Raw genomic sequence first — 14,490 nt, 5'->3', positions numbered from 1 at the left:
TTCTTATCCCTGCTTATCCTCCATTAGCTCCCACCATCACCCCAACGCATGTCAACCTCCTCCCCTTCTCATCTTCTCCCCATCTTTCTTCATCCTCTTCTACCGCCTTCTATCTCTTCATCCCCCTCATCCTCCCCCATCCCAAAATCCACCCTCACCTCCTACCATTGCTCCATCCCTCCAGCTGCCAAGATCACCCAATCCTGCCTCCTCCTCCAACCCCACATTTCCAATCCCCCTTGGGCTTCTTCATTTCCCACCATCTCCTCATTCATCTTCCTCCGTTGCCCTCCAGTCTTTGTCTTCATCTACCCCCAAATGTCTCTCCATCCCTCCTGTCATCCTCATCCATCTCCCACTGTCTCCTCATCCCTCCTTCCTTCATCTCCATCTCCCCCTCCTTCCTTGTCCTCTACCACCTGCCATCTCATCTCTCCTTGTTTTCCTCCTCCATTTTGCCCACCTTCATCATCCTCTACCTCCCACTGTCCTCCATCCTTCTCCATGCCCCAACACCACCCACTATTTGCCCATTTTTCCTCATTCTCCACTTCCTACTATATGCCCAGTCCTCCTCATCCTCCTCCAACTTCTCTTTTCCTCTTCATTGTCCTTCACTTTCCACCACTGCCCATACCTCATTGTCCTCCACTTTCCACCATCTCCCATACCTTCTCACTCATCCTCCTCTCGTACCTCCATCTTAGTCTCTCTATCCTTTCTTTCAACCTCCACCTCCCATTGTTCCACATCATTTTTCATGCTCTTTCACCTCTTGCCCTGTCCTTCCTCATACTTGACCTCTGGCTATCTGCCTTGCCATTTGCCTCCCACAGTCTCCCCTTTTCTCCTCATACTCCTCCGCCTCTTCCCATCTCCCTATCCCTCCTTATCCTCCAAGTGTCCCACCTACCTCACAGACTTCCGCTCCACCCCTTCCTGACCTCCAGCCATCCTCCCTTACCTCACACCTCCCTTTCTCACTGTCCTTTCATTCTTCTTTACCTCCCAACTTCATCCTGACCTCCCATGTTCTCCCAGCCAGACCTCTCCCATTTGTCATCTCCTCCATCCTTCCTCCACTCTTTTACTCCCAGCGCATCTAACTCCTGCTTTTACTTTCTCCTTCTCTTCTTCCTTCTCCTGCCTTGTATCCCATCTCTTACCAACCTAGGAAAGCCACCACCAGCAGAGCCATCCCTGATGCAAGCAGAAAGGGCCTGTACTATTGGGGGTGGGATCTGGGGCAAGGTGAGATGGAGAACCAGCCTCCTACCCCATCCCCACTACTCCAGGCACTTTCATAGTAGAGGTAATGGCCACAGCTTGCAGGCAGGGAGATTCATGCTGAACATCAGGAGACACTCTCCTTAGGGCTGGTGCAGCTGGAATTGGTCACTGGGGAAGTGGGATGATCTCTGCCCTTGGACAGTTTCACAACTCACCTAGATAAAGTCATCAATGTCCTGATTTAGCATTAGCAATAACTATTTTGGAACACAGACCTCGACCAAAGTTCCCTGGGATCCCTTCAAGCACGCACATCTTTGGGAGACTTCTCTGAGCAGTGGAGGATCGCCAGGAAGGGCAAGAAAGGCCAGAAAATGGCTTTGCATGCAGTGCTTGGGGTGCTGCAGGACATGAGGAACTATCCCTGCCACTTGCAGTTGCCCCATGGTGCTCAAGCAAGACCACCCCATGCTGCTTAGCAGGACCATCCCACGCTGCTTGAGCAGGACCACTCCATGCTGCTCAAGCAGGACCACCCTATGCTACTCCAGCAGGACCATTCCATGCTGTTTGAGCAGGACCATTCCAGGCTGTTTGAGCAGGACCATTCCAGGCTGCTTGAGCAGGATCATCCAATGCAGCTTGAGCAGAACCCTCCCATGTTGCTCAAGCAGGACCACCCCATGTAGCTTGAGCAGGACCACTCCAGGCTGTTCAAGCAGCATCATCCCAGCCTGCCTGAGTACCATGGGCCAGGCCAAAGTGGCTTTCTGAAAGACTGCCAGATTCCAGGCCATTGAGCTATCCCTGAGATGACCCTTGCATCATCTTTGTTTTCCTTCCTTCGAGCTGGGCCATGCAGGGACATGGCCATCCCCTTCCAACGACCTTACGGCTGTGCTAGGGCACAAGGCTGCTGGCACTGGAGAGGGACAGGTCTCCTCTCCATCCCGAGGGAGCCCCATACTCTGAGGGACCTGCATGCAGGGCCTATTCAGAGCGTCCCACGTCGCTCACGCACAAGGACCAGCCAGCCTCGCTTGACTCCAGACGTTGCCTTGCAGTGCTGGAGGCTCCAACCCATCCCACGGAGGGGCCCCTGCCCTTTCCAAGGTGATGTGTCTGAGGGACCATCCCACTGCAATATGAGTGGGGATAGGGCAGCCAGTGTCTTGATGGGGTGGGGGTGGCATTTGTAAAGCATTTCTGTCCACATGCCTTCCTGGCTGGGAAATCTGGGGGAGGGTGGAGGGAATTTGCTACCTGTGTTAGAAACTAGCTGAACTTACGTGTCTCCCCGAGCTGGATTTCTTATTCAAAATGTTCAAACTGTTGTATATTGTACTGGGATTTTTACATCGACTTATTGTAGAAAACAAAAATTTAAACCAAGTCTGTTAAAAAATAAACATTAAAAATCTCTATGAAAAAAAAAAAATAAGTACAAGCTGTCTGCAAGTCCTCTTCTTACAGATGTGGCAGAGCAGTGCCGTGTCTCCAGCGGTGGCTTTCCTGTTCCCAGCACTGCCTGTCCCCTGCCTGCCACAGCCCCTAGGGACACCAGTTATGGTGAAGATGCAGCTCCTGTGGTTTTGCAGCGTCCTGGGCGATGAAGGGAACAGCCCCCATCTCGAGGCAGCATGGGGTGTTTGTCAGTGGCTGCCTCGGGCCCCCAAAAGTTGTGTCCCCACCACAGAGCAGAGCCCAGTTGAGGCCCTGGGTTAGCAATGCCTGGAGCCCAATTTTGAGCTCCTGGGTACTGAAGACACGGCTGGGGTGGGACACACTGCTGCCTGTCCCCTCTGAATCTGGAGGCACCTCCCAGATGAGTCACCCACTGCCTTTTGCCCTGGCCCGTGATGCTGCAATGTCCAATGGGTTTTCACAGCAAATGACCAGTCCCTGGGCCAAATCACAGCCCCAAGGCCTGAGCAGCTCAGAGGGTTTGGTGCCGGGGATGCATAAGACCATACCACCTCTGGCATCAGCACTGACCTCAGCTCCGTGCCCGCCCTGCTCCAGCCATGTCCCTTTGCTGCCAGATCTGCCTGACTGCCCAGCGCATCCCTGCATCACCCCAAATCCTGCTCACTCAGAGCAGGCCCCATCCTGCTCCCCGAATACGGATATCCCCTCATGGTGCAGGGCAGGACATGGTTGAGGCAGAAGGAAGCAAAGCAAGAGCAAAGCAGAGCCACTTTGTTGGGTGCTGTCATCAGCCCTCATGGTCCCACCTCATGGTCCCACCCTCATGGTCCCACCACAGGACGTGCTCCTGTGCCCACATACAAGCCCTTGTCCTTGCCTGGGCTTCATGTCCGAGCATGGTAGAGGGGTGCAGGGCTGGGCAACAGCTTCAGCCCCTCCCCGTGCAGGCAAGTAATGGTTTTCTTGCTGCTGGGTACCAGAGAAGCATCCCAGTGCAGCTCAGCTCCTGGGTGCTCCAGGTTCTGGGCAGGCCAGAAGCAGATGGTGCCAGGGGACAGTGTGGGGACAAGGCATGCCAGACCCCACGGCTGGGATGAGACCCAGAATGGCCAGCCCATGTGCTGCACCATGAGACCTGCAATGAGCTCACGCCTGGCTCCTGCATCCCTGGCACATTGCAGCTTGCATTGGTGGCACCTCAGATACTGCACCACTGCCACCACAGACCCTGCATTGCTGCCACCTTGGACCCCACATCACTGGCACCGTGTGCCCTGCGTTGCTGGCATCATGGGCACTGCATTGCCAGCATTGCAGACCCCGCATCAGTGCCACCACAGACCCCGCATCACTGCCACCGCAGACCCCACATCACTGCCACCGCAGACCCTGCATCACTGCCACCGCAGACCCCACATCACTGCCACCGCAGACCCCACATCACTGCCACCGCAGACCCCGCATCACTGCCACCGCAGACGCCGCATCACTGCCACCGCAGACCCCGCATCACTGCCACCGCAGACGCCGCATCACTGCCACCGCAGACCCCGCATCACTGCCACCGCAGACCCCGCATCACTGCTACCGCAGACCCCGCATCACTGCCACCACAGACCCTGCATCACTGCCACCGCAGACCCCGCATCACTGCTACCGCAGACCCTGCATCACTGCCACCGCAGACCCCGCATCACTGCCACCACAGACCCTGCATCACTGCCACCGCAGACCCTGGATCGCTGCCACCGCAGACCCTGCATTGCTGGCACTGCGGGCCCTGGCACAGCAGAGCTGCATGGCTGGCAGCCCATCAGCAGAGGGCACGCCGCTGCCGCCCGCCCGCCCAGGCTGCCTGGGCCTGTGTATTTTACTGGGATTTTTACACTGACTTGTTGTAGGAAACAAAAAGGTGCAGGCAGGAGCCTGCAGGACATGGTTGCTCCATGGCCGCCGTCACCAAGTGCCCCAGAGCTCCAGCTATCTCTTCCTGCTGGATAAAACAGGGACAGAAGAAGGCGGCTAGGTCTATGGGTGTGCAAGGCCCCTCTCTGAAGCCTGGGGACAGCTACGAAGCCAGGCGGGGGAGCCTGTTACTAAACCCCAACCTCCTCCATCGTGCCACTGATGAAGGCATCGTCTGTCCTGAGCCCGGCTTCCCTTCCTCTGCAGCCCGGGCCTCCGGCAAATCTCGTACCGGCCTGGCCCCCTCTTCCAGAACGAAAATAGCAGCGGCCGGCGGAGCCCAAGTAAACAAACGAGCCGCTGTGAGAGGAGAGTGCATCTTTATAAGGTTAATTGGCCCCATCTCAGAGACAGACATTTTCTAGATGGCTCAAAAAGCTCAGGCAAACAGCACTGACATGTCCCCTGGGTTTGATTTACACCCCTGATTGCCCGACTAGCTCATCTACATGTAAAATGGTTATGAATATATTGTTTGTACTCTGCAGAGGGCTAAATTACCAGGCTCTGATATCCATCAGCTACTCTTTGAAGCTTACAACAGCTTGAAATTCAGAGGTGTCTCTCCCAGTGACAACAGAGGCAGGAAGCAAACAGCTCGGGCTTGATCCTTGTGCTCGGAGTAACCTGGCGTGTTTTAACACCCCGATACCCCGATAGCTGGGAGCAGGCGGCCCCCAGGGAGGGCAGGGAGGCTGCTGGACCCAAAGGGCTGTGGAGCCGGCATGCGCTGGAACCCTGAGCCGTTTTGGTATCGAGCAGCTACATTTACAAACAAAGGAGCTGATAACTCCCAGCAGGACTGAAAGGCTGTTATCGCGGCACTGATTACAATGTCCTCCGCAGCCAATGACAAGGAGTGTCATCAGCAAGGGAGACATGAGCGATCCAGTGTTCAACCCCGCTGCTGCTACATGCTGATTCATTTGGCACAACCGAAGGGCTGCTCAGCCTGGCTACGAGATGAAAATTAGCATAGAAAACCCCGGCAGGAAGGTCCACAGCCCATCACATCCTCCCACCCCATCTCCTCTGTCCCACTGCAGCCTCACTGTTCTCAGGATGCTGCCCTGGGGATCCACACTGCTTAAGTCCACGCGGTACCATCACGTGTGGGAGAAGGGGGATGCCAGCAGCACAGCCCAAGAGCAGTCGTGGTGCTGCACTTTGCCTTTCCTTCCATCCCTGCAAGGCAGGTTGGAGCCTGCAGCACCAGCCACGCCAGCCTCGAGCTCTCTGCTATCAGTGCCGCCGCTCGCTTGTGGTGTCGTCTCCCACCCAAGGGCCAGCCTGGGTTCCTGCTGGGGGCACCAGCACCACAGGCCCATTTTAATGTAGCTAACCTGGAGCACATCCCTTTGCCATCACTGGCTGGGCCATAAACTGACCCTTGCTGTCAGATCTCCACCCTGCTCCCTCTCTCATGCCTGCTCTGCCGGTCCCAGGAGCATTTGCTGGTCTTCCTTGGGATTCCTTCCAGATCCTTTGCTCTTTTACTCTGCTCGTCGATTCCCTGCCCTTGCAGTCACCTTTAGTTTAAGAAAACCATCCCTTCCCACTGCAGGGCATTCTGATAAAGCCTCACACTGCCTCTGGCATGTCTATCCAAGGCATAAGCTTGTTTTTGCTGTGACATGTTCACCAGGCGTTGGGTCCATGCTAAAAGATGTCTTATCTAATTACCATCCCAGACAGCTGTACCACCAAGCTGCTGAACCTGCCTGGCCAGATGTGTTACGGCCTCACCAGGCCCTGGTCCAGGCTGCCCTGTCCAGGAGATGCTCTGGGATGAGTGGACAGGCAGTGGGAGCGGAGGTGGCTTGCTGTCCTCCTCCTCCAGGCAAGCACATGGGCCTCAGCCATCACACCGACCTCAGTGTTGCTCAGACACCCCTGTGCCTTCTCAGGCTGCATCCTCCACGGCTGTGGGTTGCATCCTTCCTGCCATGCTGCAGCCCGCACACCCAGATTTTGGCAACGAAGAAAAGACTTCAGCTGCAGAAGAGCCCCTTCCACAAGTTTCATTCAGACCTGGTCCCAAAAGCAGCTGACATTGATGGCACCCCAGAGCTGACCCAAATCACCACGTACAGACACAGAGCCCACCTCAACAGAGCCTCATCCCGGACAAACTGGATACCCTCACCCAGTGCACAGCCCAGTGACCCAGACGTGTGCTCCCATGGCAGGACTGTGCCACAGCGCATCTGGGACGTGTCTCAGCGGGATCCCTGTGGTGGCAGAGATGGTGAGAAGCATGGAGAGACCCTTCAAGGCATCATGCGCTCAGCGGGGCATGGAGATTTTATCCACTCCTAATTCACATGGATTTATCTGCAAGCGGATTTTAGAGTGGAAGGGAGTTTGGACCAAGTGAGCAGGGTGAGGGGTCAGGTAGAAGGAGAAGAGGTCTGCTTGTTTCAAGCTACCATATATCTGATATGCTCAATTATTTGGATGAACAGGGACCACCCACCACCCACCAGCTCCCAGGGCAGGACCCCAGCTGGATGCAAGCTGCCCTGGGGTGGAGGGAGCTGGAGTAGCAAAGCATGGTCACGCAGTAGGAGCCCTTTCCCTAGAGCCTGTAAAATCTCTGAAGGGAGGCCTGGACATGCCCATATTTCAGCTGTGGATGACTGAAATTAAAGTTTGAGAAGAGCTGTGCCATGGTGGGTCCGACTGGTGGTACCAACTATGTGGTTCACAGCCCTGTACACGGGCACTTGGAGAGTTATCAGACTCCTGCAAGAAGAAAGAGCATGGGAAACATGTCCAGGAGGCTATTCTGGGTTTTTCTCTTTGCAGGTGCATTGTGAGAGATGATGCAACTGCTCCCCATCAGGCAGCTTCCTGGGCCACAGCTGTGGACAGCTGAGGCACAACGATAAAATCCCCTGGCTGTGGCAGCCCATTCTGGGCAATGCTGGATGGAGGACAGCTGACAGGCTGGTGGGACATGGTGGTGCCCTGGCCTCGTGGCTCGGTACGTCCTGCCCACAGCAGGCAACAGTTGCTGGAGAGAAATCATGCTGTCACTGAGCCTGGTGGAGAATTTCAGCTGGGCAAATCACTGAAAGCAAAAGGCCAATGAGAAGGAAACCAGACGGTGCCTCCCACATCTGCAAACCACCTCTTTGTTGGCTCTGGGGCACCTGTCCCATGACAGGGAGAGCGATGAAGCCTTTTTCCAGCAGTGGGGTGAACTACAGGCCCCTTCCTGGCATGTTGGGGGAGAGAAGGTTTGTTAGCAGGCTGCTAAACCTTGACTGTAAATGCAAAATCCTCGAGATGGAGGCTGCTAAAACTAGGAGCTGGCAACCCATAATAAGAAATTTTTAGAGTGAGGTGGCTTAAGAAGGACTTAAGAAGTTCTGAGTTCGTCCTGCTTATCAGGAGGGGATCAATGTGATGGCCAGTTGGGATTGTTAAATCATAGAACCATAGAATGGTTTGGGTTGGAAGGGACCTTCAAAGCTCATCCAGTGCAATGCCCCTGCAAGGAGCAGGGACATCTCCAACCAGATCAGGTTGCTCAGAGCCCCGGCCAACCTGGCCTGGAACATTTCCAGGGATGGGGCATCCACCACCTCTCCGGGCAACCTGTGCCAGTGTTCTACCACCCTCAGTGTAAAAATTTTTTTTCCTAATGTCTAATCTGAATCTACCTCCGTCTATTTTGAAACCATTAGCCCTCATTCTGTCACAACAGGCCTTGTTGAACTGTTTATCCCCGTCTTTCCTGTAGGCCCCCTTGAGGTACTGAAAGACTGCTATAAGGTCTCCCCAGAGCCTCCTCTTCTCCAGGCTGAACAGCCCCAGTTCTCTCAGCCTGTGCTCACAGGAGAGGTGCTCCAGCCCTCTGATCATCTTTGTGGCCACATGATGTGCCACGTGTACTGCAAAACTCATGGGGCTGTGCCTGGCCCATGACTCCAAGGGGAATAGCTGGAGGAGTGCAACTCCCATAGCTCCAAAAATATCCATGCCAGAGAGCCCAAGCTGCATGGCCAAATTGATTTTTTCTTCAAAAAACTTTTTGTTATAGGGAACTTGGAGGTAACTACAGTGCTGGCTCCTGGAGGGAAACACCTTGCAGGGTTTGACTGTATCTGTACTACATCTGCCCATGATGTGAGCCTGGGCTCAGAGACTGGTGGTCCCAGGCTGAAACTCCAACACGGAATGTGCTAAAATTTGGCATCTGGATGGATATGGACTTGTGCTGGAAACTTTGCCTTCATCCATGTGGTTTGCTAGTAGAGACTGAGTCCCTGCACCCTAAGATCTGACTATTCCTTCCCCTTATTTTTTTTTTTTTGTTAATAACAATGAAATGAATTATATGAGGCCACACTGCAGCTTTCCAGGACAGTGATTTCAGAGCATATGGCTAAGCTTTGTTACTTGTGCTACAGTGTGGTGTGAGGGCGGCTGACCGATTTGGGGTGTAAAATCTGCTGAGGAGAGGCATAGAGAGCATCTCTAGAGTGATGCTGCCTGCAGGATACAGCCCATGGAAGGAGGTATCATCTGAACTACTCCTGGGTTTCATCTTGGAGGAAACCAGCTATGTTCTCCCAAATAGAGTCACAGTAGAAACCTTGCTGTCAAGCAGTGTTGGGCAGCCAGCAGACTAACACCAGAGCAGGGAGCTGCAGCGTAGATGTGCCTTTCAAACTAGAGAACATCCTGAACAGAAAATACACACCAGTACCATCTGTAGAAGAACTGTTTCTGGAAGAACATTGGACGGAGTGGCAGATGATGCTCACTGCATCATCTGCAGCGTATAGCACAGCAATGCTCCCAGGGAGTGCATTAAACCATGGAAAACACCAAGGATCGTGGAGTAGGCTGTACCTGCTCAGTGACACCAGACCACTCCTCTCCAGCCTGAGGAACACTGTACCAAGTTCAAGGTTACAGACTTTTATCTTTTGAGTGCTCCTTGGCCCCAGCCCAAACCACCACAAGAATTGCCTGTGGCTCCAGAGCTTGTGGCTCCCTGGGCACAGCAGAATTTTGCTCGAAGGGGTGATGTTCCCCAGTGCAAAGAGACCTTCGAGGTTTCAGCAGCCTACCTAGGCAATGCCATGTTAAGGATTGAGCTGACAATGTGTCTGCTGTGCGAGATACTGCCATAGGCAGCTGCTGCCTCTAAGGCTGGAGACTCATGGAATCATGTCGGTCCCTTGGGAGACCCCAGGTCCAACCTCCTGCTCCCACAGGGCTGGTTCCTCAGGGGCTTGTCTGGTTGAATTTTGACTACTTCCAAGGGCTGAAACCCTGCCACCGCTCTGGGCCCCTGTTCTAGCATTTCACTGCCTTTGTGGTGAAAAAAAATATTTAATTTCTCCCTAACGATATGAGATCTGTAACATTGTTCACATGGGGAAAGGTGCTCGGTGAACTGACATGGCTCACTGTCCTCGCCCAGGCAGTCAGTGGCGGGGAAGTGGGGTCCTGTGAATCAAAATGAAGGTTGTTTTCTGCAGGGGGCCAGGCACCGAGCGTGGTCATGGCCTCTGGGCCCGTTTTGGGGCTGGTGAGGGAGGATCTCAGCGATCGTGCCCTGGGCTGTTCCCCTGCGCCTGGCAGAGCAGTGGGGACTGGCCCTGAGGGGACGTGGCTCGTGGGGGACACCGCTGATGAGGGAGATGTGGCTGATGGGGCCGCATTGTTAATGGGGGAACACTGCTGGCATGGGGGAGCATGGCTGGTGACGGGGCAACACGGGCTGACAAGGGAACGTGGCTGCTGGGGACACCACGGACAGGGGAGGAGGACACCGCTAATGGAGGCAGCATGGCTGACAGGAGGAGACACTAGTGGCACAGCGGACATGGTTGACAGGAGGACATTGCTGACAGGGGCACACCACTGTCAGGGAGGACATGGCGGGCGGGGGAAACATGGCTGACAGGGTGACATGGCTGACAGGGACACGCAGCCCCGCACCCGGGTGCTGCCGAGCCCCGGCCTACTCCGGCCTCGATGCCACCCGCCCACCTCCGCGGGCTCCGCCGCGGCGGGCAGGTCAGCTCCGGGGCGGTGCTGCCCTCCCCGTCCCCGCCGGCGTGAGGGCGGGCCGCCGCCTCCGCCGTCCCCGCCCCCGGCTCCGCGCCGCTTTGAAGCGGGCTCGGCGGCCGCCCGCCCGCCCAGAGCCGCCGGCGCCCCGCCATGGTGCTGCCGGAGGAGCAGGCCCGGCTCTACCGGCCGCGGCCCGAGCTGCTGCCGGCGGCTCACGTCCCCTCGCTGGCTCACTACGAGCGGCTCTACCAGCGCTCCGTGGAGGAGCCGCACGGTGAGCGCCGCCGGCGGGAGCCCGCTCCGTGCCTGCTCCCCGGGGGCAGGGCCGCGGCGGGGCGGGGGAGGCGGTGCCCGCAGGGCGCTGCCGGTTCCTCCGGGGGCGGTGGCGGGGGGGGGGGGGGGGTACCGGGTGGGCTGCGGGGGTGGGAGCCCCCCACGCGTGGGGGTGCGGGAGCGTGGGGGCTGGCCCTCTCGTTCCTTAAAGCGTTGTCTTGCTGATCCGTGCCCGTTTCTGGGTCACGGGCTGTTGCCTTTGCAGAATTTTGGGGTGACATTGCCAAAGAGTTTTACTGGAAGAGTCAGCACGCGGGGCCCTTTCTGAAGTACAACTTCGACGTGACGAAGGGAAAGATCTTCATCGAGTGGATGAAAGGGGCGACCACCAACATCTGCTACAACCTCCTGGACAGGAACATCAACGAGAAGAAACTTGGGGACAAAATTGCATTCTACTGGTAAATTTCTGTTTATATTGCGGTGTAGAAGGTGGGTAGGTGTCACGCTGAAGTGTACAGACAGTGTTGGTTTCTACAGAGGTGAATGAAAAACATGGTAAAACCTGAGAGGCTTTAACCTCTAGGTAGGTACAGCAGGTGTTTGTTTCCATGTGTTTGAGAAGAGCTGTGCAGTGGAGCTTCTGGGATGCGCTGAAGTGGCCCAGCGTAGCAGTGGGGAGCTCCTGTCTTCCAGCTCTGCCTTTGTTGTACCTGCTGGAAGCTAAGAGCAGTCAGAGGTGTTGAGGCAGGTGCTGCAGTTCCCTACTGAAGTAAGTAGGGAGGTAGATGTGGGCAGAAACATGGGGTGAGGAACAGCAAAAAGCTGTCTTCAAGTGTGGTGGGTCTGGCAAGTTTCCGCTCCTGAGCTTATTTAGTGATTCCTTAGACGTGTAGAACCCTGCGGTGCTTGCAGAAAGGCTGTCTTCTCTGTTACCTTTGGGAGGAAAAGTTAACTTCTAGCACCATCTGAAGTATGTTTGTATTTTTTTTTTTTATCAGAGTAGTTACTAGTGTTAAAAGCCAGATGAAACTTGAAATTTTCATATTGATGCAAAACAGGTTTCCCTGGTGATGTGTGAGGTCTGGAACTAATGCTCCCCTGCTGAACTGGCTCAGCTGGCACCGCAGTGCTGTCCCCAAACTGAGAGCAGTGCCTTGCCCACCCGTGCGTTTTCCTGTTTCCCTTGAACTAGCGTGCGTTTGTGTTGTGTCGGGATGACTGTATGTGGCAGTACAGAAGCACAATTAAATGTACCGCTTGTTAGGGGTGCAATAACTCGTTGGGTTAGGGCGAGTCCCTTCAGTAGAGCAGCTGGAGCCTTACTGTCATGGCAATAAAAGCACCAGATGCTCTAATGGTGAACAGCTGTGCTGCTCTCAGTGATTTTGTGCAGCTAAAGGGTCCCCTCCGGTCCCCTGGTGTAAAGGTGACAAGGGGCTACACTGTTATGGAAAGGAACTGGTATATACTGGTGTAGTTATGGCCACGACTCTCAAATTGGGTTAAATCTACAGTTTCTATTCATAGGGCTACTGCTTCAGTAAAAGAATTACTCATACTGCCTAGCAAATAATTATACTGATAAGATACCGGTCAAATAGTGGAAAGTATTTCTTCCCTGCTGGTTGAATACATCCTCTGACTCACTCGGCTGTAAAATAACTGCAGCTTCTGAATGAAAACCCCTTTGTAAACTCATTCAGGTAAAGGTGTGCCAGCAAACAAAGCCATTTGGCAGGCCAGTGCTGGCAGCTGGGCTGGAGTTTATATACAGAGTGAGCGCATCGTTCTTCTTGCACATAAATCTTTGGGTGGCAGCGTCCAGCTTTAATTTGGGCTTAGTGGAGATTTTCTTGTCAGCTATTCCGGCAGCCTTTGTAGAGGTATTTGTGATGCTGAGCAAAACTTGGAGTGGATATTAAAATGGTGGGTGTCTGTCAGTCGTGGTGTTCAGTGCTGAAAAATAAAGTCTCTCTTCCTCCCTAGCAGGCAGCTTTCCCTGACTATTTTGGGATAAACTCCCCTAGTGTGGTTCTGTCACAAGTGACCTGGCACGGAGGTGTTTGTGGCTGTCAGCTGGGAATGCCAGTGGGAGGGATGGAAGAGGCACGCTGAACCTGGTGTGTGCGGTACCTCGTGACACTCGGGTCTTGAGGAAAAGGCGCTGGGGTTGTGACTTGTACAATTACTCTTCTAGGAGCGTGCGGACGCCTCTCTGAACATGTGCTTTTCTATAGCAAGGCGTAATTGCTGTCATCTTCTCCTTTCACATTTTGCATTTAGCACTCTATTGAAGGAGCATGCTTTCTCAAAACACTTGAGACTTGTCACACTGGCTTTTGGAGGCGCTCATTTCTTTTACTGACCTTTCATACAAAGAGAATTCCTGGGAAAAAGTTTGGATATTTGTTTTTAATACCTTGGCTGCTTCCTTGCTTCTAAGAAAGTCTGTAGCCTGCTAGATGGGAAAGGGTGCTGAGCTTACACCAAGGTAGGGACTGCCCAGCTCTGTGAGGGCTTTGAAAAGATACAAGACCCTGGTCTTTGCTTTCAGAGAGGAGAAATGGGGGGGGGGGGGAAGTGAATAAAGTTTTGAGGCGTTGCTGAGTGTCTCTGCGAAGAGTTGTGTCCTAACGGAACTCAGAGCTGTCGTGCGCTGCTGACTGTGGCTGTCTCAAGTTTTGCATCTCTGTCTAATCCCAAGCCGCGTGGAGAGGCTCTTTCAGCACAAAGGGCGATACGTGGGATTGCTTTACGCTGCAGAACTTGTACGTAGGTGATGTTTGCTGTGGTGGTATCATCCTCTTGGTGCTGTTAGGACTACATAGTTCAAAGTGACCATCCTGAGTCGATAGGAAACACTTGCATTTTCCCTGCTGCCTCTTTCATGATGCTATCTCTCGCCGCTTGTGAACGTAGAAGTGTTTCTGCTTATGCTGCTTTTGATTCCTCTTTCTTGGTTTTGCTGATGTGGCCTAAAAAGGAACAGAAGCTCCAGGAAATGTTTCTGATAAAGTGCTGCTCTCAAAAATGAAATCTATTTCAGAATTGCTTGGAAAGGCTGAAGTCAGTAACACTGTGGTTGCTGTGCAGGTAAGGTATCTACGGTATCTACCTGGCTTTTGTGGGCCTTGCAGGTGAAATGCACTGAACAAACTTAGCTGGGACACTGAGGGCACTTGCAGGGGACTTCGCCCGCCGTGGGCCGTGTTAACTGGAGCAGGAGCACAGTGTGCCTTCACCGTGCCGTACATGTATCTGCGTCGCATGGACAAACCCTTAGTTCTGTGCTGAAGTGTCTGTTAATAATCTCGTATAAACATCAGCCTGGGCAGGTTGTGGAGGTAAAAATATAACCAGGTGGGAATTCCAAAAGAACACCACCTATTACAGAGCTCTGTCTGATTAGACCCTGGGGTGTGAAGGTACCTGGATGAAGCTTGTTCTCTGTGTAACCTGTGCATGGCTGAAACACTTAACTTCATGCCTTTTCCTCAAACCAGTCACCCCAGTTGCAGTACTGGTGGTGCCTGGTGGGACCAGGGGGCAGACGGTAGA

General features: G+C 54.1%; 1 protein-coding gene across 2 annotated transcripts in view; it reads left to right on the top strand.

Moving 5' to 3' along the window:
* The first annotated feature begins 10,783 nt into the window (after positions 1–10,783).
* Positions 10,784–14,490, top strand: part of ACSS2 (acyl-CoA synthetase short chain family member 2) — a 32,697-nt gene continuing 28,990 nt past the window's right edge. For both annotated transcript variants that reach the window (XM_086760690.1, XM_086760689.1), the window contains exons 1-2: positions 10,784–10,930; positions 11,195–11,390. In XM_086760690.1, the coding sequence (XP_086616816.1) occupies positions 10,807–10,930; positions 11,195–11,390 (320 nt within the window). In that variant the 5' untranslated portion in view covers positions 10,784–10,806. The remainder of the gene's footprint in view (positions 10,931–11,194; positions 11,391–14,490) is intronic.

This window comes from Chlamydotis macqueenii, chromosome 16, assembly GCF_036417535.1.
Source record: "Chlamydotis macqueenii isolate bChlMac1 chromosome 16, bChlMac1.mat, whole genome shotgun sequence".
Classification (NCBI taxonomy): Eukaryota; Metazoa; Chordata; class Aves; order Otidiformes; family Otididae; genus Chlamydotis; species Chlamydotis macqueenii.
This window is presented reverse-complemented; position numbering and strand designations above follow the sequence as displayed.